General features: G+C 37.6%; 1 protein-coding gene across 5 annotated transcripts; it reads left to right on the plus strand.

Moving 5' to 3' along the window:
- The first annotated feature begins 1168 nt into the window (after nt 1–1168).
- Nucleotides 1169–13177, plus strand: Tmem212 (transmembrane protein 212). 5 transcript variants are annotated; one of them, XR_015440950.1, is made up of 3 exons: nt 1169–1236; nt 7281–7481; nt 11166–12023. XR_015440950.1 is itself a non-coding variant. In XM_021241055.2 (3 exons), exons 1-3 carry the CDS (start codon nt 1231–1233, stop codon nt 12695–12697), a joined length of 699 nt encoding a protein of 232 aa, XP_021096714.2. In that variant the 5' UTR covers nt 1206–1230; the 3' UTR covers nt 12698–13177. The 5 variants fall into 5 exon arrangements, 1 of the variants encoding a protein (XP_021096714.2); XM_021241055.2 differs by lacking the exon at nt 7281–7481 and adding an exon at nt 12214–13177 and having other exon boundaries at nt 1206–1389; nt 11166–11221; XR_015440949.1 differs by having other exon boundaries at nt 1213–1389; nt 11166–12020.
- Nucleotides 13178–24211: the final 11034 nt, after the last annotated feature.

Raw genomic sequence — 24211 nt, forward strand, 5'->3', positions numbered from 1 at the left:
TGGATTAGTTCCTTGCCAAAATAAAGATAAAATGACCCAATGTAATAATGGGTGTCTTGCCGAACTTGTTGAGCTGAGCTCAGTTTAAGCATTTACATATATATTGGTTCATTTAATCTCTCAAACCGACCACCTTATGAGATAGACACTAATTTTATTCCCTTTTCCTATATGAAGAAACAGACCCAGAAAAGTTAAGTTACTTGCCATTCTTTAAGAACTCAATCCTGGCAGAAAGTGGAACTAGAATCAGATCCCAGCTTTATGTGACCCAAAATTCATATTATAAACCATTAAATATCCATGCACAAGATTTTATCTCATCATTTTACTTAAGAAAGAGGGTATTATTATTATTGAATAGAAAAATTATTCAGGTAGCTTCAGAATGTGTTCTGTTCTCAAATGCATTAAAAATTAAGATAACTTACAATTGCTTAACTGTACATAAGTCCAACATCTCAAAGCAGAATGATGATTCAAGAATAGAGATGAGTATTTTGTTCAATTGATAAATTACTTCTTAAAGTTTATTGTATTTTACAACTATATACATCCATCTTTGTACTATTCTTGAAAATTGAATTAATAATAAAATAGCTAGGGTGCAGTCAGTCTGTGAAAACAATGTGGAACTGCATAATAAAACCTATGCCTATGTGGGGAGGAAGCCATATCAGAAATCTTCATCAAAAATAATTACAGTGGAATTAAATTTTGAAAAGAGGTGAATGCTTCATTTTTGCCTTAAATCATTTAAATGAAATGAAAAGTGATCCAAGTGCTTATTTTTACTTTGCTTTGTGGGAAATTGTGCTGGGAATGTGGATCTATTGTGCACAAAGGATGTTAGCTTTATGCTGGAACCACTAGGCAGGTTGAGCTGAGAAACAATTAGCTCAGTCAACGGGCCTTTAAGTCTGATTAAGCCAGGAAGTGGTCAACTCCCCTCCCCAAGATAGGGCAGAAAGAAGGGAATCAAGGCATCAACTCCAAAACAAGAAATCATAAACCAGTAATAGAATTTATTGTGTCTAATTTATGTCAAGGATTATGTTATTACATTTTGCCTTTGTTGAAACAAATAGAATCTTGTTTCCAAGTAGATCAACAGTCCACATGTGTCATGGCTACTGTCTCCAAGAAACTTCTGTTTATTGAGGCCTATCATAGCCTTGTGTTTTGGTAACAAAACATCTATGAGACCAAGGACACAAGTCACAGCGAAAAATGAAGGTCCTATATCAAACTTCTGGCCAAATTCTCACTACTCTGGGTAGTCTCAGTATATTTTCTGGAGTTATTGCTTTCTTCCCTGTCTTTTCTTACAAGCTTTGGTTCACAGGATGGAGTGTGTGGATTGCTTGTCCCATCTGGAATGGAACTTTGGTAGGAATGTATTTTATTAAATATATTGAGAGAATAAAGGAAGATGGGAGGCAAAAGGGGAAACAGAATAATACGTCCTCTAAAAATATTCCAACAGTATGAAGAAGACAAAATTCTGTAGAATATCAGAATTTACCTTAGAACATGGATTTCTATTGGTCGTACTTAAGTAGAGAGCTTTTCTTAATATTGTTCTTTTGTGTATACATGTATATTGTGTATATTATATATGAAACTTTGTTCAAGAAATTCTTAGAAAGTTTTTTATTTTGATCCTATCATCTTGATATTCTCAAATTAAAAACTGTCTTTCCAAATTTGATTTTTGAATTAAGAAAAAGACATAAGCAATGAAAACAATTTAAAAATGGAAAACAAAGTAAAATAAATTTCAAATTTCTGCTTTCATTAGAAACAATAAGGTATAACTACCTTCATGACCCCAAGGCCCAAATCTTTATTCTCCCACCTTTATCTTTGTCAGCAACTGTTTGAACTGAAAATAATTCAGGAAGTGAGGCACTGATTTCACTGACTTTGCAGTTTACCAGGAAAGTGTAGGTGTGCCGAGTATAGTGTCTGCGCTAAGTACATGCTCAGTGTGTGTTCACTGGGTGATTGCACAGATAAACCATTGGCCTGATACTTCATCTCCTCTGACCAAAGAAATGAGCACATCCAGCCTTAGGAATAAGTGGCTTGTATGGTAGCCCAACTTCTGAGAATTTGCAGAGGAGGCTCATCCCCCTAAAAAATCCACCTCTCATTATTTCCCATGATCTGACATTCACCACTGGAAACTGGAAGATTTGATTTTGCAGGTTTTTTTTTATCTTAAGGAAATTTCTATTAAAATGTGACCACTATTAGGTGGGGTAACATCTTAAATGTTTCAATAATTAAAACTTTGTGAACCTAAAAGCAATACCCAAAGGAGTATAATTTTAGTCTATTTATGAAATACATATGCATTGATAGCTCTTATGGTTTTGGGCTCCTGTGGAGGATACAATGAGATCCTGATCTTACAGGATTCTGCCTAGTGGGGTTTAATGATGATGTGCAGATTGGGAAACAGGATGTAGGAGGGAGACTGGAATCTCTGGGTGGTAGATTTCTTTCATATTTTCTTTTTTAATTACTATTTTATATCTGTCATCCCATCTTAATCTTCCTCTCTTTTCCCCAACACCTACCAAAAGCTACACAATCATTCAAAGAAATATTAAACTTCTACTAGAATACAGTAAGTATGATTACATTTATTCAAGCAACTTCCAAATTTTTTGTTGGTAAGAAAAATATTTTCCATCAGAGCTTGGAATGTACAGGAACACATCTACATAGTTCTCTCTAGATAAATAATATCTATACATTCATATCTATATGTGAAACAAATTTTCACAAACAATACTTAGTTGTCTATGTGAAACCTATTCTAACATTTCCTATTCTAATTTAATTGATTTAAAATTTTCAATCTGACCCAAATTTTAAATAAACCTTGATTATAGTCCAACTCTCCATCTTTTCTGGTAATCCCTGAAGTCTGTTGTAAAACATTCAGTAAAGATTGATGACTTTGATTCACATTATAGATTGAATGCAAGTCTGTTCTGTGCCAAACATCCACTTTACCAATTGGCCCGGGCAATGATGGCTGTGTCTCCAGCACACCGCTATTTGGTGGCTACTGTAAGCTCACAGGTGGCAACACAGGAAGGTGGAGTTAGATAAGTGAATCTGTGTTCAAGTTCTAACTTTAATGTTCTTGATATGGAGTCAAAAGCAAGAACTCCAGTCAACCAGTTGCTCATTGCCTTTACCTGCAATATGGGGAATCATACGGGTGAAGAAAAGTCACATGAGAAACTATCTAACTCTAAGGTGCTCAGTGAGGACGAAACCAATTTGAACGAAGAGCACAATGAAGAGCCTTGCTAGTTTTAAAGATGTATTCAAATGCTAGTTAATCCCATGCCTTTCATTTGGGCCCTGTTCTCTGTCCAAACTCTGTTCTTGATTCCTTGCCACCCACCTCACTCTCCTGTCCTACTCCCTGAGTCCCCACCCTGTCACCTCCTGGACCTCATCTCCCCCCACTTTTCCCTTAGCTCACTTCTCTCTCTTCATATTGTCTGCCTGTTGTTTTCAAACCTGCTAAGGTGTGTTTCTGCCTCAGAACCTTTTTCCTTCACACTATGTGCCTGAATTCTCTTCCTGAACTTGGCTCACTCCCTAATCTGCTTCAATTCTTGATCAAATGTCGCTCTTTCACTGAGGTCTTTTCACACTGTCCTATTTACTATTGTAACCTGTTGCCCTCACTTGGCATTCCCAATCTGTCATACTCTGCCCTATTTTTCCCATAGTCCCATCCCCATCTAAGATTCTACATAGCTTATTTATTATTTCTTGGTTCCATTCCCCTTCTAAATATATATTATACAAGGGAAGGGATTTTTTTTTAACTTACTGCTATGTCTCCAGAACCTGGAACAGAGAGTCACATACTAGATTTTACTTTTTTTGTTTTTGTTTTTTGGTACCGGGGATCGAACTCAGGATCTTCCACTTTTGAGGCAGGCGGCAGAACCACTGAGCTAAATCCCCAGCCCACATACTAGATTTTAAATAAATATTATTTGATAAATATTGTTGAGTGAATTATGCCTATGCTGTTTTTTCAGATGCTACAGAATGTCATATACAGTTAAACCTTGATTAGATTGCAAGGATTGAAGGTCAAGTTGGTATTTATATCAAAACAGAAAAAAATGCTCATGAGAAAGAAAGCAGTAAGAATGCTCACTCTTTCGATGATGTTTAAGTTTTGAACAATGTGATTTTGTTTTTTTCCTAATGAGTTTCCTATTGAGCCACAGTTCTGTCTGATCAGGTCAGCTTCAGAACTCTCTGCCTCATTCTACAACCTCCCTTGCCAATCACTTCTTAACCTGCTTGCCAAGTATGTCTTCATTTAGTGAAAAGATAATTTGTACATTTCAATCATATTGACCTTTCCTTTTGCAAATGCGTCCAAATTTTTTGAGACTGGTAAGAGATAGATTTTTTACATGTGACAGAGCACCCTATATTTGTTTAGTGCCTTTTACTCAAGGCTTTCTAAGTACTTCACAAATATTGGTCCACAGACTCCCCTTAACTCCATTCTGACAGCCACTTGACATGCAGTTTTCCTAGAATTTCTGAGCTGGGTTATTTAAAGTCATCAGCTGCTAGAAAGTATGCAGTGAGGAGATTGTGGTACTTTAAGGACTGAACCCTATTAATCCTAGAATATGTGGCTTGAAGATCATCTTCTGATGAAGAAAGACACTGAAGCTCAGTGAGTTAGATCACAGGACCCAGGCCGAGAGAGCTCAGAGACCTGGCCAGTGGTGACCTGCACTCAGAACTCTGCAAGGAAACAAGAACTTGGGGAAAGGTCAGGGCTCCACTGAGTCATGCAGGCCCCAGTTTCCTTAGCTGTTAGAGAAAGGGTTTGAGGACATGATTGTTCAAGTCTCTTACAACTTCAATAGTCAAGTTACTCTCAACTACCAGGTGGTGTCAAAGAAAAACCAGAGCTGGATAGTGGGTAAAGCAGAAAAAAACATATTTTATTCAGTACTATTGCAAAGGGCGGGGGACCCTCAGTATAGAACTGGTTGGATTCCAAATATGGGATAGGCAAGCAGGAATTTATGGCCAAGGGGCAGGGTGGGGTCAGTGAATGGAAAATTACTAAGAAGAAACTTCAGGGATAAAGGGGATATTCTAGCTAAATCATTCTACCAGAATTTTTGCTGAAGACAGGCCAGGGTGATCAAACATTGCTTAGAAGATGGTGGATAGAAGCAAACAGATATTGAGAATATATAGTCAAAAATAATCATAGATATCAAGGGTGGGGATTCTTGTTAAATTTACTTAGCAGGGTGCTTGCTAAAATAGGATTTTATAAGGAAGTACACAGATGACCAAATAGAAAGTTCGGGAACCTGACTACAGTTTGGCCAAGCCAAGAATCTTCCTCAGTGGCCAATTTTCCACTTAGCCTAAGCTGCTTTATCGTCAGCTTGTCTAAAAACAAATAACCTGTCACCAAAATTCATTCTTTGTGCTCTAACTTCACATTCACTCAAAGTCTGGGGTGACTTTTGACTCATTCTTCTCCTTTAAACTAACCTTTCTCAAACTGTACCATACATGCACATCACTGAGGGATATTATCGAAATGCAGGTCCTAATTCCATAGGTTTGGGTGAGCCTGAGTGTCTGCATGTCTCAGGAGTTACAGTTGAATCCTGTGCTGCGATTTTCAGGACTGCACTTTGGGCAGCAAAGACCTAACTAGACCACCCCCAGACCAGACCACTCCCATTAGCTCCCCTGGAGCTTTATTTTTTCCCGTGAGATATATCACTATGCATTTCTTCTTCCTTTTCACTGTACAACCTTCCCATTCTTGTCACTTCCTACCTATGCTCAGATTTTATATCTAGATAACTTTAATGGCCAAACTAACGAATGGAATCAATTCATGAGTGCAGAGGTCCCCAATGCCTGGGCCATGGACTTGTACATGTTTGTGACCTGTTAGGAAGTGGGTCACACAGCAGAAGGTGAGCAGCAGATAAGCAGCAAGTCAAGTTTCATCTATAGTTACACCTGATCCTCATCACTTACATTTCTGCTTGAGCTCAACCTATCAGATTAGTGGCAGCATTGTGACAGCATTAGATTCTCCTAGGAGCTTGAGCCCTACAGTGAACTGCACATTCAAGGAATTTAGGTCTCACTTCTTATGAGAATCTAATGGCTGATGATTTGAGATGGAGCTGAGGTGGTGATGCTAGTCCTGGAGAATAGCTACAAATACAGGTGAACATTAGCAGAGAGGTTTGACTACCTAGGTTTGACCATAATAACTCAAAATCCTATCAGTGAATGGAAATTGACAAGCTGCAACTGGTGGCAGGCTTCAGAGTGCCAAATGAGTTGATATATTTTTCTTGTAAAGCTGCTTCTGCTGGCAAGCTTTAAGTTAGAATTCAACATTTATTTTAATCTGAGCATGGCCTGCCCATTATTTTGTTTACCAAGCCTATCGTGTCTCTTCCCATACTGCATGCTTGTCTCAGTCACAATTTTTAGTAAGCCCACAAGCTAACCCTAGCCAAAATGAGTAAAATACAAACATAATTGGAGAACATCTTTATAAAGGGAACAAGACCCCAATGATGAGGCAGCAGAAGACTTTCAGACTGCCAACAAAAAGAAAGCTACATTTAAAATAAATACCAAGAGTCTTACCTAAATTATGGGGCCAAGAGTTCTACTTAAATTGCAGGTTTATGGCAATAGGTGATTCACATTCTCCAAGCCCACTTTTTACTATATGTGGCAACTGGCTATCCAACAAAATAATGAAACCTTCATAACTGCTTTGTCATGTGGAGACCAAGCACCCTGCATGAAAGGACAAGCCTTTGGAATTTTTTTAAAAAGAAAAAACATGAACACGAAGAACAGAAGCAATTATTAAAAGGCCACCGATTCATCAAATACGTCTGCATATTTGAAACCATTATTTTTCATGGCTAATGCATTGCTAAAGCTGAAAGATATTTTACTATTTGGTGAAGAGTTGGTCTTTCCTGCTGCTAAGAAGCTTTGTCATGAACTTTTAGGATAGGCTGCAGTTAAAAAGATGACACATGTTCCTCTTTTGATGAGCATCAAAACTAGACAAATTGATGAAATAGCAGAGGCTATTGAGGCTCAAATGTTAGAGAAGACCAATGAGTCACTGTGTTGTACAATCCAGGTTGACAAGTCTATCATGTTGAAAACAAGGCAATAATGCTTCTCTGATCTATTTTCAGGAGGGTGTGCCTAACGATATATTATGTGCACTTTTGTTGCCAGCCAACACCACAGCCAGAGAACTATTCAAGTCTGGAATGATTATGTGTTAAGAAAACTGCATTGGTTATTTTGTGCCAATATATGTGTGGACAGAGTGGCTGCCATGACTGTACAGCCATCTGGTTTCCCTGCTCAGGTCAAAGAGGGCACTTCTGAATGTAAGTCTACACACTGTGTCATTTGTTGAGAAATGCTATCAACTGAAAAGTATCACCTGTACTTAACAAGGTTTCGCATGATGTGATTAAAACTATCAACCACATTAAAGGGCATGCCCTTAACTAATGTTTGTTCACAAAGCACTGTGAGGAGATGAACACAAAGCACATGTCTCCTCATACACAGATATGAGATGGCTTTCTAAGGCTGGATCACTGGCTAGAGTTTTTGAGTTATAAGCACTGCTCCAGAGGTTTGTTTGTTTTTTGTTTGTTTGTTTGTTTTTAGAACAAAACATCATCACTGGGAGCACTTTCAGTTACACAGAATGGGTTGCAAAACTTGCTTATATAACACATTCAATTTGCTCAATAAATTCAGTCTGTCACTCAGAGGAGAATTACAACTGTGTTCAATTTGGCAGATAAAGTGGCTGTGTTCAAAGCCAAACTGGAATAATGGGAGCAATGAGTGAATATCGGGATTTTTGACATTTTTCAAACATTAGCAGGGATTCTGAAAAAGACTGAGCCAGGACCTTTTTTTTCTCACACCTGGTGCATAATCACCTATGTCAGCTTTCAAAGTTTGAGCATGGCTTCCCAGCCACAAGAGACCCCTAAACTGGAAAGGAATGGATCCACAACCTATTTGTGAATAAGCAAGGTGAATCATTTTTTTCTGTGCTAGAAGAGGAACAACTGCTTGAGATTTCAAATAACAGTGACCTTAAAAGTATATTTAAGACAACTTCAAATCTCCATACAATCTGGATTCACATCAAGGCAGAATTTTCAGATTGCCACAGAAGCACTGAAAGTCTGCTTCCTTTCCCAACATCCTACATCCTATCTTTGTGAATCAGGGTTCTCTACAGTGACAGCAACCAAATGAGATTAGAGTAAACTGAATACAAGCAATATATTTCAGGTGCCCTGACTCCCATTACCCCCTGATGAGACTGTATAACTGCAGGATAATAAGCTCAGTGCTCCCATTGATTCTGCATTATGTAATTATTTCATTATATAATACAACATAATAACAAAAATAGAGTGCACACTAAATGAAATGCACTTGAATAATCTCATACACACACACACACACACACACACACACACACAGTCGGTGGATAAATTGTCTTCCATGAAACTTCTTCCTGGTATATAAAATGTTAGGGACCACTGTGTTAGTGGACTATAAAACCAACCTATTAGATAACTAGCAGAATTTACAAGGAATAGAATTGAATGGGCTAGAGAGTATTTGAAGGCATCACATACACCAAAGTTAAGTATATTTTTGCTAAATATAAAAAGATTTATAACTAGGCCATAATACAAGATATATTCTTTACAACAAGTAAAGTTTTAAAATAAAGTATGAAGACCAGGGGCCTCCAGATCTTGGGATCTCAGTCCATTTCAGTCCAGCATGCCTGGGACATCCATCTCATCTTTTTATACTTTTTTTGCAGTCAGGTTAGCTCCTTCTTCAAAAGCCTCTGGTGTTGCTTTATTGTTCCCAAACAAAATCCAGACATGGTAGCCTGATTTTTGAGGCCTTCACTATGATGTGACATGCCTTTCAACACTAATTTTCTATTCTTCACCAACAATCAAATCTCTTTCTTTTTAATTATTTTCTGCTTCCTATCTAAAAATAAAATTTACAAAAAGAAATGGAAGAAAGAGAAGAGGATGGCCAATACTCCGCTTTTTTCCCATGTGTGCTGGGGGGCATTGGTAAAGATGTGTGTGCTAAGCTACTGAGCTGCCCTCCCATCCCCATCCCATCCCCAGACTGAATAACAAATTACTGAACTGCGTTCATACTCAGCCTACTCCGTGAAAGATCTTTTTCAAAGTTTTGTGTAAACAAAGCAAAATTCAAGCTGACAGTTACAACAGAAATAACAGGCAACAACAATTCTGCAGCATTTTTCAACTTTTGAAAGGAAAGAAACAGCTCATGCCAAAGTAATTAAGGCAACCTGGAATCCAAGCATCTGATAGTGTCAGCCATATTGTCCAGTAGAGGGGCGTGAATCTGACTCCGTTGCTTTTATCTTGCTTCCATGTTTCTCTCTGATTAATGACAGAGGAGTGATGTGTCAATTGAGGCCCAAGCCTCTGGGAGCCTAGACCAGCCCCAGGCTTCCCTCGCAGCATCAGTTACAGTTGCACTTATTAATCCCTCGTTTGTTGTAGTATTTATGCTGGCTCAACCACCATAGGGTCTCTTGGAAACTTTCCTCTTGCAGAATCAAGCCAGGAACCTCTTTTGATTACAGATGGTTCTGTTTTAATCCATGGGAGTTTTATGGTACAGTCATGCCAAGTCTGGAATTTCAGGCTCAGCTACGTGAGAAGTTTTGTGTGAGAGTGTGTGAATGCATGTGTGAGTCCACATATATGCGTGTGTGTGTGTTTCCTTCTCTCAAATTCTTTAAGTCCAATATTCAAAATAAAATATGCCACGAAAAAGAAAAGTTAAGTCTCTAAACAACAAATATGCCAAACCTGGAGCTGCAAAAGTAGCACACCACAAAACCATATTGGTAAAAGCACAGATTCTTCCTCCTTCAGTTTGGCTATTCTGTCCATACAGTCCTATTTATTTCTCTGTCAGAAACCAAAAATTCTGTTTTTAGACTTGTTTATATTCAATATCTGATGTTAGGAATATCTCTTCCTGGTGTTTTCTCTTAACCTCAAAACATTCCTTGATGAAGACCAAATGATTCATATGGATTGAGAATAAGCAATTTCTAGATTCAATGGCTACAAGATCTCCTTTGTCAAACCTGGTGCTGAATCAAAGATGAGCTCAGATGTCTGGGGCGTTTTTTTGAGGGGAAGGGCTTATTATCTATTACTCAATTCTTGTGACACTATTCTCTCTTTGTGAACTATTTTCATTCTCCACTTTGAGCCTTTTTCCTTCAATTGTCACTAAAAAGAAAAACTCTCTTTTGAAAAGCTGCACACCTCTGCACCCAGAACAATAAATGCCACATCATTCATTCATTCATTCTAATGATTATTTTTGCTATGTGAGAAGCAGAGATCATGCATTTGTATCCTTTTGTCAACCTAAGGCAGTGGAATCTCAAAAGAAAGCATCTAGCAAAAGAAAATGCCACTGCTGGGAGGGATTTCAGGGTTCTGTAATAGTCTCTATTCCAGTTCCTCCTATTTTCAATTTTAGAAATTTGTGAGAAAGATGAAAAAAGATAATTAGTCAAATTAGAACATATGGCAAGGGCTATAAAGCCAAACTTTTATTATGGTGACACCTTCCAACAGTGGATGTTATAATTGTGATGGCAAAGGCAACATAAAGAATCAAACGTCGAGCTTGTATGAATCATGTCTTCTTTTTTTCAAAACATGTATTGGTACATTTTAAATATACATAATGATCACATTCATTATAAGGAATTTGTACCTGTACGTGATATATGTTGCTTCTTCTTTTGTCTTTATGACACTAATAGCTTATTTTCCTCATTGTCATCACAGTTTCTTCCACAGATGAAGAGGAGATCAGAGCCATAAATCCACTTAGCCATTTACTATTCCTTCTAGCTCATGATAAAGTTGTCAAAATGTAAGACAGACTGACCTCTCTCCAGAGATACCTTCTATTGTGGATATTATTTTCCCATTTTCTTTTCACAGGCCATCACAGCTGGTGTACTTCTACTATCGGCTTCCAAACAGTGGACACAAAGATAAAAGACGTGGAGTAGACTGCTAACGTGGGTTTGAAGGTCAAATCACTACTAAATTAGGATGAAACATAGAGAATGTGATTTCCAGTTATAATGGAATTTGATCTAATGGGAGCCTTACTAAGATGGATTTCAGTAATAAACTATGTTTCAAATGAATGATTTTTTTTTCTGATGTCTACTCCAAACAATTTCTACAAGTTCCTGTGCTTACTATTCCCCTTAAGGAAGTCAGAGCTAAGGTTAATGCTCCTGAATCTCATTGTGAAAGAATGCATCTCCTCTGTTTCTCTGCTTTCCTTTGTTTGTTTATTCATTTAGTTTTATGCTGTTGGGAATTGAACCCAGGTGGTCATGCCTGCTGTACCACTCAGCTACATCCTCACCCTTTAATATAATATAGTTTTAAGTCTCAAATTCTCAATCTGAGCTCTCCTCATCTCTCTGTTACCTCTCTTTCTCTAAAAGATGAAATACCTACAATATCTTTCATTTCAACAAAACAGAGCCAGTAATCCCATGAAAAAGAAAAACTACCTTATCTGACCAGAATTTACTCCCATCAAATGTCAACATATGTACATAATCAACAGAAAATCTTGGTAAAATGCAGATTCTGATTCACCAGGTCTGGGTAAGGTCTGAGTCTACATTTCTGACAGGCTCTCTACATCTGTTAGTGCTATTGGACCATGAATCCACCCTGAATGGCAAAGTCTGAGAGGAGAGATTTTGTTTATTCATCTTTGTTTTCCCTAACCCAGACTGGTTCTCTACATGTGATAGAAATTGAATTGATTTCATTTTTACTCCAATTGGCTGACATGTTTTTCTCACCTACTGCAGACTGGTAGCTAGAATACCAGGGCTTAGAGAGATCCATTTCTCCTTCCTTTCCCAGTAGAGGAGATTAATACTCAGCATCTCTTTTCATATTGCTAAAAAACCTTTGAAGCATCTCATCTCCAAATTAATAATTTGTTTCTGCTTTATTTTCAGTGGGAAGCTTGTTTCACCTTTGTGATTCTGAGCATTATGGGATGTCCGCTTCATTTCACAGTAGCGTTGGAATCTGTTCTTCTTGGCCACTATTGCTTCTACTCATTTTCAGGGGTTGCAGGGACCAATTACCTTGGTTATGCAGTTGCCTTTCCTTTTCTATATGCAAAATTCCCATTGGTTTGTGTGGACCCACTCCACTATGAAGAATACCACCTGATGCTTCAAGCCACTGACTTGTGCCTGAGCTTTGCTGTGTTCTGTGCATCTCTGACAGTGTTCATCAAGTTTTCTGCAAGACTAATCCTGAATGGACACATCAATGTAAGTTTCAACCAAAGGGAAGCTGGAGCTTTACCAATCGCAAAGAGCAGAATGGAAGGTCTCATGCAGAAATCTCTCTCTCTCTCTCTCTCTCTCTCTCTCTGTCTCTCTCTCTCTCTCCCTCTCTCCCTTTCATATTTGTCACTATATGACTGACACATTATGGGTGCTCAATAATTGTTTTTGAATGAATAAATACAAATTCATTGATGTGATTTACATGTGGAATCTTAAAAAAGTCAAACTCATAGAATCAAAGAGTAGTATGTTGTCACCAGAAGCTAGGAGTGAGTGTCGGGGAATAGAGAAACTTTGATAAAAGAGTAAACTTTCCATTACATTATGAATAAGTTCTGGGGATCTGAAGTATAGCATCATGACTATAGGTAATGAGACTATATTATGTACATAAAATCTGCTAAGAGAGTAAATCTTAATGATTCTCACCAAACATACACACATAACCATGTGAGGTAACAAACACATAAGTTAGGCTGATTGTGGTAAACATTTCAATCACCATGTTGTACAACTTAAATTTATACAATATTATCGGTCAATTTTTCATTCCTCAATAAAGCTGAAAATAATGAAGTAAAAATAAAGTAGGAAATATTAAACTTTCCATAAGTACTGATTTTGCATCCCTCTATCTTGTTCTAAATTTGAGAGGTCATAAGCATATAGAATATTTTTCACTGATAAGACATATGTTAAGATAAAATAACCTTGAATCTTAAAACTAAACTTTTACATAATACTTTGCCATGTTATTTAAAGTTTATAATATTGAATTAAAGTTGATGGTTTGTTTCATTTTATCTGTTTAAATTGTACAGTGTAAAATTTGAGACAAATATTAAGAGTATTTTGTGGAAATTGATATGGCAGCATCCTTAATGTTTTTAATATTAATTAGATGAAAACACCTTAATTTAGTGTTTATCCCATGAATTCCAGAATGTATACTTGTGCTGTGACTAGGGAATACATAGAGGAAATTCTCCTACTATTTCTACCTGTACACAAACAGAGAGACTCATATATCCCAATATCAAGATGAACTTTCTAACTTTTTCCAGAAAGGCTAACAATAACACAGAGATGATAATACTGAGGCGATGAGAAGTGCTGAGCTATGTGTGATGGGCAGATCTGTAATCCCAGTCAAAGAGGTTGTAGAAAGAATTACAAATTCAAGGCTAACCTGGCAACTTAGATTGCCCAGGAGCCTCAAAATAAAAAAGAGATGGGGATGTAAGGCAGTGGTAGAGTACCTAGAGTACTTGTGTAGCATGAGCAAGGCCCTGGGCTCAATTCCCAGTACCATAAAATAATAACAACAACAACATCAAGAACAGAACACTTACTATGTGTCAGTGTACTTCCACAATTTACTGGGGCTAAAAATTTCATTTAACCCACCCACAGTCACAGAGCTAATGAATAGTAAGGCCATATTGAGAACTTAGAATTGCTTCCCTTGATTAGGCCAGGTTCATTTTGGCCCTCCTTGTCACCTACCTTACAAGCTTTCCCCTTCTGCAGGCTCTGGCCCCAGGAATACTGGATCAGGATTTCTGGTGGAAGGCCACAAGGACCTTTAATTCCAAATTCTTTTTTTTTTTAATTTTTAAAATTTTTTTAAATTTTATTTTATTGGTGCATTTTAGGTATACAATATAATGACATTCATCATTAGAAATTTGCACCTTTACATAATCTCACTTAGTTCTTATTTTTCCCCCTTCCTCTGGCCTCCCTTCAACCCCTCCATCCCTCCCTATTTACAAAGACTTTCTTTCCATTTTTCCTGTTTCTCATATTGATTCCATTCCTTGCATTCCTTTCCCCTAACGCTCCCACTTCCCTTTCCCCTTTGCCCCTTTTCTTCCTATTTCACATTATCTATTATAACTTTTAGTCCTTATTTACACTTCCAGTTTCTCACACCAGAGAAACTATTCACTATTTACACATGTGTCCTATTTATTTCACTTTAGAGTATGGCCTCAGTGCTCACTTTGGCAGGACATATACTAAAAAAGAGTATCACCTCAAAGTACATTCATTTAGCTATAAATGTCTCTAATTTCTGATTTTTTGTGGCTGAGTAGTACTCCATTTTATTTTTTAAAAACCACATTTTCTTTATCCAGTCTCCAGTAGATGGGCAATTGGGCTGCTTCCAAGTTTTAGCTATCACAAACTGTGCTGCTATGAACATGGGTGCACATATATCACTTCTTTTAATTCTTTTGGGAAGATATGCAGCAGGGGAATAGCTGGGTCAAATGGGACTTCCAGTCCTAGTTCTTTGAGGTATCTCCATACTGATTTCCACAGTTCTTGCACCCGTCCACACTCCCACCAGCAGTGGAGCAGGGTTCCTCTTTCCCCACAGCCCCAGAAGCATTTGTTATTGGTTGATTTCATGATAACAGTCATTCTTTCTGGAGTGAGGTGAAATCTCAGTGTTGTTTTCATTTGCATCACATGAATGACCAGTGATGTTGAACATATTTTCATATCTTTATTTGCTATTTCTACTTCTTTGACTGAGAAATGTCTGTTCATTTCAGATGCCCATTTCTGCACTGGGCCTTTAAATTTGGGAGGTCTGATTTTTTTAAGTTCTTCATAGATTCTAGATAGTAGACCTTTCTCTGAGGAAGAGCAGGTGAAGAATTTTTCCCACATTTTGGGCTGTTTCTTCACACTGCTGGTGGTTTCTCTCGCTGTGCAGAAGCTTTTTAATAAGAAGAGATCCCACTTGTTGATTGTTTGTGCTAGTTCATGGGTAACTGAGGTTTTGTTTGTAAAATCTTTTCCTGAACCAAAGACAAGAGTTCTATCTAACCTCTGTTCCAGCTGATTCAGTGTTTCTATTTTAATATTTAGATCTTTAATCCATTTCTATTTTAGTTTAGTGCCTGGTGAGAGATATAGGTCTAATTGTAATCTTTGGTAAGTTGAAACCCAATTTTTCCAGCACCATTTATTAAAGAGGCTATCTTTCCTCCAGTGAGGGTGTTTGGCTCCTTTATCCAAGATGAGATGGCTGAGTGTGTCTGGAATTGTTTCTGCATCTTGTAATCTGTTCTACTGGACCTCCAGTCTGTTTCTTTGCCAGTACCATGCTGTTTTTAATCATAGTAGCTTTGTAGTACAGTTTCAAGTTGGGGATTGTGATACTCCCTGCCATGTCTCTGTTACCTAGAATTGCTTTTGCTATTCTGGGTCTCTTCTTGTTCCAAATGAATTGTTGGATTGTTTTCTCAAGGTCCATGAAGTATGCTGCTAGAATTTCAATTGGGATTGCATTGAATCTATATAGCAGTTTTGGAAGTATGGCCATTTTCACTATGTTGATCCTTCCTACCCAGGAGCAAGGGATGTCTTTCCATTTTCTGATATTATCTTCAATCTCTCTTTTCAGAGTGCTCTAGTTTTCAGAGAAGAGGTCTTTGATTTCTTTCATTAGGTTGATTCCTAGGTATTTCAGTTTTTTGGATGCTATTGTGAAAGGAATTGTTTGCCCTATTTCTCTCTTAGTGAGTCTGTTGTTTGTGTAGAGGAAAGCTATTGATTTTTGTTTGTTGACCTTGTATCCAGCTACTCTACTGAATTTGGTTATGAAGTCTAGAAGAGTTTTGGTGGCATTCTTGGGGTCTTCTATATAGAGTACCATGTCATTTTTAAATAATGCCAATTTGACATCTTCATTTCCTACCTGTATTCATTTTGTATCTTTCTCTTGTCTAATTGCCATGGCTAATGTTTTCAAAACTATATTGAACAGGAGTGGTGATAGTGGATATCCTTGTTTTGTTTCTAATTTTAGAGTAAAGGATTTCATTTATTGACTATTTAGTATGACATTGGCTGTTGTTTTTTCATAGATGCCTTTTGTTAGATTGAGGTAGAGACCATCTATTCCAGTATTTTGTAGGGTTTTTATCATAAATGCATGTTGGCTTTTGTCAAATGCTTTTTCTGCATCTATTGATCGTATGATTTTTGTGCTTGGCTCTATTGATATAGTGTATTACATTGATTGATTTGCGTATGTTGAACTGTCCCTACATCCCTGGGATGAATACTATTTGGTCAGGATGTATGATCTTCCTGATGATCTTCTGCATTCTATTTGCCAGTATCTTACTAAGGATTTTTGCATCTATGTTCATTAGTGAAAATGGCCCATAGTTCTCTTTTTCAGTTGGGTCTTTCTCTGCTTTGGGGATCAAGGTGATGCTTGCTTCCAAGAATGAATTTGGGAGTATTGCTTCCCTTTCAATTTCATTGAAGAGTTTAAACAGTAATGGCAGTAGTTCCTCTCTAAATGTCTTGTAGAATTCTGCAGTGTAGCCATCAGGACCTGGGCTTTTCTTAGTTGGTAAGTTTTTAATTATGTTTTCAATTTCATTGATTGATATTGGGTTGTTTAGAATTTTTAGGTCTTCTTCGTTCAACTTTGGTAATTCCTACATATCTAGGAATCTGTCCATTTCTTCTGTGTTTTCCATCTTATTGGTGTGTAGGTTCTGGAAGTAGGTATTGATGATCCTCTGGATTTCTGCTGGGTCTGTTGTAATTTCACCCTTTTCTTTCATAATTGCATGGATTTGGGCCTTTTCTTTCCTTTTTCTTATAAGGTTGGCTAAGGGTTTGTTGATTTTGTTTATTCTTTCAAAGAACCAACTCTTGACTTCATTGATTTTTTGTATTGTTCTCTTCACCTCCACTGCATTGATTTCTCCTCTGATCTTTCTAATCTCCTCCCTTGAGTGAGCTTTGGGTTTGTCTTGCTCTTCTTTTTCTAGAAGCTTGAGGTTCAGCATCAGGTTGCTTAATTGAGCTTGCTCTGTTTTCATAATATAAGTATTCACTGCTATGAATTTCCCTTGTAAGCTTGTTCTCATTGTGTCCCATAGATTCTGAAATGTTGTATTGTCATTGTCATTTAATTGTAGGACCTGTCTGATTTCTTCTTTAATTTCCTCTGTGACCCATTGGTTATTCAGAAGTGTGTTGTTCAATTTCCATGTGTTTATGAAATTTTTCCAGTTTCTTTTGCTATGGATCTCCAATTTCATTGCACTATGGTCTGATAACATACAGGGGATAACTTCAATTCCTTTGCACTTACTTAAACATGTTCTATGAGTGAGTATGTGGTCTATTTTGGAAAACACCCTGTGTGCAGCTGAAAAGAATGTGTACTCTGATTTTGTGGGGTGGGACACTCTGTAAACACCTGTTAAGTTCATTTGTTCAAGAGTTTGATTGACTTCTACTATTTCATTACTTATTTTTAGTCTAGTTGATCTATCTATTTGTGACAGTGGGGTATTGAGGTCCTCCACTATTATTATACTAGTGCATATATGACTTTTCATGCCCATTAGTATTTGTTTTATATAGTTATGCACACTAGTGTTTGGTGCATATATATTTATGATTGTCATCTCTTCCTCTTGAATTGTTCCCTTTACAAGGATGTAGTGTCCTTCTTTGTCTCTCTTAGTATTGGTTTGAAATCCACTTGATCTGCAAAGAGGACAGCTACTCCTGCTTTTTGGGGGGTTCCTGTCACATGAAGTATTGTTTTCCACCCTTTAACTTTCAGTCTATGAGTTTCTGTTTCAATTAAGTGTGTTTCTTGTATACAGCATATTGTTGGATCTTTCTTCTTGTCTCATTCTGCCTGTCTGTTTCTTTTGATTGGTGAATTGAGACCACTAACATTGATGGTTATTACTGATACGTATTGACTTATCATTGTCATGACTTTTTCTTTTTTTGGTTCCTTTCCCTTTGCATTTAATTCCTCTTCATGCCTGACAGATTCATTCTGCTGTTTCCTGGGGTCGTGATCCTCATTGTCTTTTCCTAGGATATTGTCTAAAATTTTTTGGAGTGCTGGTTTGGTATTCATGAAGTTCCTAAGGTGCTCTTTGCCATGAAAGTAACTTATTTCTCCACCAATTTTGAAAGATTGTTTTCCAGAGTACATCAATCTGAATTGCAGATTGTTTTCTTTTAGGGCTTGAAATACTTCACTCCAAGCTCTTCTTGCCTTGATGGTTTGTGTTTAGAAGTCTGCTGTGATTCTGATGGACTTACCTTTGTATGTGATTTGTTTCTTTTCTCTAACTGCTTGTAGAACTTTTTCTTCTGTTGGGTTTCTGGAATCTTAACAATTATATGCCTATGCATAGATTTTTTTTATCAAGGCTAGTTGGAGTCCTATATTTCTCATTTATGTGTATGTCAAGTTCTTTTCCCCTGCTTGGGAAATTTTCTGCCATTACTTCTATGAACAGTATTTTTATGTCATCTGCACTCTCTCCTGTTTCTTCATTGACTCCAATCAGTCTTATGTTATTCTTCTTTCATTGTTTAGCAGCTGCTGGATTGATTTCTCATGGTCCCTTACAATTTTGAAGCAATTTTTCTTTTCCTGGTTACTAATTGCAATCTTATCTTCTGTATCTGAAATTCTGTCCTCACATTGGCTCATTCTGCTGTGCAGACTTCCAATGGAGTTTTAATCTCCTGGAAATCTGTTTGCATCTGTTTTATGGATTCCATTTGTTTCCTATGTTGGGATTCCATCATGTTGCTCAACTCCTCTCTAGATTTATTAATCATGTCTTATGCTATGGGCACAATCTCTGCTGTTATTTGAGAAATTAGTTCTGATTTCATTTTTTCCAGATCCTCTTTTGTTGCTAGTTCGGGGAGTCCAGGTGATTATGAGAGTGTTCCAACTCATTTCCCTTTGAGGTTGCTGTAGGTGATCTAGAAGTCTGGTTTTGAGGCTTGTTTTTGTGTCTTCTCATGTCGACCAGTGGGGGGGATGTTCACTGCTGGCACCTGTGCAGCTTATCTCTTCTGCGCTGGGAACTTTGGTACTGTAGCCCAGAACCCTCCTCTGCACTGGGAGCAGTGGTTTGGCAGCCCAGAAGCCTCTTCTGCACTGGGAGTGGTGGTACCTCTAATTCTAAATTCTTAATTCTGTTGCTAATGCCTACCCTTTGTGGGGATGGTCCACCTTCTTTAGAAAGAGATACCTCCCACTGAAAACTCTCATGCTGGCCTTTTGATTCAGATTAGTATCATATTAAGGTCAGGTAAATTTTGATGCTAGCCAGGTTTTTTTTTTTTAGGTTGATTCTGTCCACTCCAATCAACAAAGCTGAAATAAAAGAACTTGGTACTCTTGATGCCTTTTGTGGTCAATTCTTTCTTCTTCAACTACATAAGTCTGCAATGGAAATCCTGTACATTCTTAACAATAGAGTTGATTTTTAAAGGAGGTTTGTGAAGAGTTGAGCCAAGCAAACCACAATTACCTATCCTGCTATACTGCCAGGGCATCTGGAAGTTTAGTATTGAGGTTTCTTCATTGTGATGAACATCCCACATTCTCTGCATCACTTTTTAAAAGGAATGCATGCCTAGCTGTTCACTCATTGAAGCACTAGCAGTCAGCTCCCCAGTATGAGCTAGTTCATTAGACATCTGTTTGTCCTCTTATGCATGACACTCATGACATCTAAGTTTAACATAGAATGGGAGCAGGGGGGAAATATAAGAAGAAAATGAATTGAAAACAGAGATGACCTGAGGTCAGAGGCAAAGTTCACTAACTTTAAAGTCTTGCCTTTGCTCATGTTGCTTAGGACACAAATTCTTAATGTGTGACTTCTCTGGGAGGTATAGGCCCCAGCACAATTGTAATGCATTTTTTAAAGTGGGGCAATGACATCAGAACCATCTAGGATTCTTCTTAAATCAGATAAGAATCTCACCTGAGCCCTACTATGACAGAACACCCAGGCTTGGAGGCACAGAATGTGCATTTCCTGACACACACTCCAAGAAATTCTCATTGCCATGAAAATTAAGAATCAGAATTTTACTTTATTTCCTTAAAAAATTCTCTTCCTAGCCTAAGTATCTTAGTGACACTTCTGAACAGACTCAGTTCTCCATCTGCATAAAATTAAGCAGTGATTTATGTAAAAGTTCTAGATAAATTTAATAAGTGGTACTTCTTTGTTAGGCATTTTGGGGTGACTTGACATGGATTAATCCACAGTGGTGGCAGATCATGTTTCATTAGCCAGGATGAATAGTTGACATAATGGGACATGATGTTCTATATTAATAAATACAATCTTTCCTGAGCCCAGGAGGTACACAGGAAGCCTAACCTTTGCTACCACACAGAAACCTCAGCTATATTGAGCACAATCTCCCACAGTGTTTCGAGTGTGTAAGTGTATTAATAAATGTATTATTTATCAAACTATCATGAACACACAATTCTTTTAGAAAAAAAGTAAATCTGTCCAGGTATAGAAATCTACAAAGTGTCTGTAGCTGTAATTAATTCACATTCAGTTATGCTGTTAGATTATCCTCATGCTGAAAGTGATAAGTACTACTTTTTAAAATTTCATTTAAATTAAAATAAATATAAAGGATGCTGCTGGGCCACATTCTTCTTTGTTTTAGAAACAAAGTACTAATAATGCTCTAAAAATTGCATTTTAAGTGTCACTGAAAATCAATGTTTTTTATGAAAACAGTAAACAGCATTTTGGTACTATATTGTAATGAATTATAGAGCAAAGTCAATTTTTAAAAGATCTGTAATAATCAATATTGTGATAGAAAATAATCACTTCTTAGAGTTTTTCTCCCTATAAACATAAAAGCCTGTTTTCAGAAGTGAATTAAGCACCCTCTAAGCAATCACCACATCTATTATTTCTTTTCTCCTATGCTTTAGTAGAATTAAGGTTGTCTTGTTAAAGGTCACACTGTGAAAGATGAGTGAATGTCCCATCAACTGGTACCCACCCAAACCACAGTGGAAAATGCTTGAAAGAAAGAAGGGTATGATAACTTTGATAAACACAAAAGTGTGTGTGAGCCCTTCTGTCACAGGCCTTGTGGGAAGGAATAGAGGTTGGGAAATGAATAAGAGCCAACTACTTAGGAGGCTCAGTGCAAGATGCTGAAGGGATTGTGTTGGCTTCAGGATTCAGGGGCAAACAAGAACAACACAGAATTTAAGTTGAGAAGCAAAAACACAAAACAACCATAGCCAAAATCATCTATCCAGTAAGTAATGAATTTATGGGAAAGAAAATAATTGGGACACCAGGCACACTGTAGCTGTCCCCTGTGCCTACTTTTCCCCTCCTTCATGGAATGGAATGGCTCTGTTTATTTTCTTTCATTACTTATTGTTGTTCTAGTGGGGTTTTTTAATGAAAAAGGGAAGGGAAATATTTCCCTTCTTGTCATGTGATACTATTTTACTTTTTTCAATGAATTGAAAAATATTTACTTCACATAAAAGATTCAGGTAAACCCTCTAAATTAATTTTAAGATGTACACAGGCAGAAGACTTTTCAGTAGCCAACCCTCTTCCTCCAAACAGACAACAAATTAGCAACAATATTCTGGCCAAAGTCTTCCAGTGGACTTCCACTGTATCATTAGAAACATAAATATACTTTGAAACAAATTCATCTGTCTCTTGTCATTAAGACCTGAGGCCTTAGGTTGGGCTACAGTGAGATCTTTCTGGTGCTTTTGGGAACTAAATTCCCTTGGATGTATCCAAGCAGAATTCATGCACACCATGGTACAGTAAGAATCAGCTATATTTCTTCCCAAGTTCTATTATGTGTCCCAGCCAGAAGCCCACCTGGACAATAGCTGTACAGACTTGCAGGCCCCAGCCAGTGGCCGGCCCAGATATCATTGGTAAGTGTGTGCAGGCCCCACCCAGGTTCCTGCCCAGACACCAGTTCATTGGGCCCACAGGCCCCACCAAAAGGCCCACCCAGACAACAGCTACACAGGATCACAGGCCCCAGCCAGAGATCTGCCCAGATACCATTAGTAAGTAAGTGCAGGCCCAAGCCAGAAGCCCACCTGGACAAGAGCTGTGCAGGTATGCAGGCCCCAGCCAGGGCCACACCCAGACACCAGCAACTTGGGCACCCAGGCCTCAGTCAAAGGCATGCCTGGAAAACAGCTCAGCATGGAGATCCAGAAGGCAATCATTCTGAACCAAGGAATTGGCACAGTGGTGAGCAGTGGAGAGAAGGCCTCTTGGAGGCTTATTGAGAATTGAAGCCCACTGGGAGAGCAAAGAGCCACCTCAATAAAGTGGAGCAGACTGCATCAGTTGAAAAGGAAAGACACCTAAACAAGACTCAAAACCAGACTCCCAGATCAGCTGAGGCAACCCCAAGGGGCAATGAGATGGAACAATCTAATACTCAACCACTTAGACTCTCTGAATTGGCAACAAAAAATATTTGAAAAAAATGAAATCAGAAATAATTTCTCAGATAACAGCAGAGATTTGTCCATAGTGAAAGACATGATTATTAACTCTAGAGAAAACACAGATAAAAAATTAGAGGACCTGAGGAACACCATGAAATCCCAGCATAAGAAAAAAATGGAATCCATTAAACAGATCCAAGCAAATATCCAGGAGATTAAAAACTCCACTGAAAGTATGCACAGCAAATTAAAGGAATGTGAAGATAGAATATCAGATATAGAAGACAGGATTACAGTTAATGACCATGAAAACAGAGATTTCTTAAAAAATAGTAAGGGACCATGAGAAATCAATTCAACAGCTGCTAGATGATGCAAAGAAGAATAACATAAGACTGATAGGAGTCCATGAAAAAGCAGGAGAAAGTACAATTGACATAAAAAACTGTTCACAGAAGTAACAGTAGAAAACTTCCCTGTCAGAGGTAGAGAATAGGACATACAGGTAAGTGAGGCATATTCAACTCCAACTAGCCATGATCAAAAAGAATCTACACCTAGACATATAATAGTCAAGATCCCAGAAAATCAATGGAAGAACAAAATCCTACAAGCAGTTAGAGAAAAGAAACAAATCACCTACAAAGGAAAGCCCATCAGAATCACAGTCGACTTCTCAAGACAAACCCTCAAGTCAAGGAGAGCCTGGAGTGAAGTATTTCAAGCTCTAAAAGAAAATAACTTCCAACATATACTGTTGTGTCCTGCAAAATTATCTTTCAAAATCAATGGGAAAATTAGATACTTCCACAACAGAGAACACCTCAGAAATTTCATGAACACCAAACCAGCAATCCAAACAATTCTAAGCAATATCCTAGAAAAAGATAATGAAGGTCACAACACAATGAAAGCAGCTCTATGAGAGAAATTCATGGCAGTGAATGCCCATACTAGGAAAACAGAGAGAGCTCAAGTAAACAACCTAATGCTGAAGCTCAAGCTCCTAGAAAAAGAAGAGCATGCCAAACCCAAAGTTCATACAAGAAAGGAAATTGTAAAAATCAGAGCAGAAATCAATGCAATGGAAACTAAGAGAACAATACAAAAAAATCAAAGAAACAAAGAGTTGGTTTTTTGAAAGAATAAATAAAATTGATAAACCTTTAGCAAACTTATCTTAAAAAGGAAAGAAAAGGCTCAAATCCATGCAATTAAGAACAAAAAAGGTGAAGTCACAACAGATCCAGCAGAAATCCAGAGGATCATCAATACCTGCTTTGAGAACCAGTACTCTAATAAAATGGAAAACACAGAAGAAATGGACAGATTCCTAGATATATATG

The sequence above is a fragment of the Heterocephalus glaber genome, unplaced genomic scaffold (assembly GCF_053883595.1).
Source record: "Heterocephalus glaber isolate CG9 unplaced genomic scaffold, H.glaber_assembly_v1.0 deba00001504, whole genome shotgun sequence".
Lineage (NCBI taxonomy): Eukaryota > Metazoa > Chordata > Mammalia > Rodentia > Bathyergidae > Heterocephalus > Heterocephalus glaber.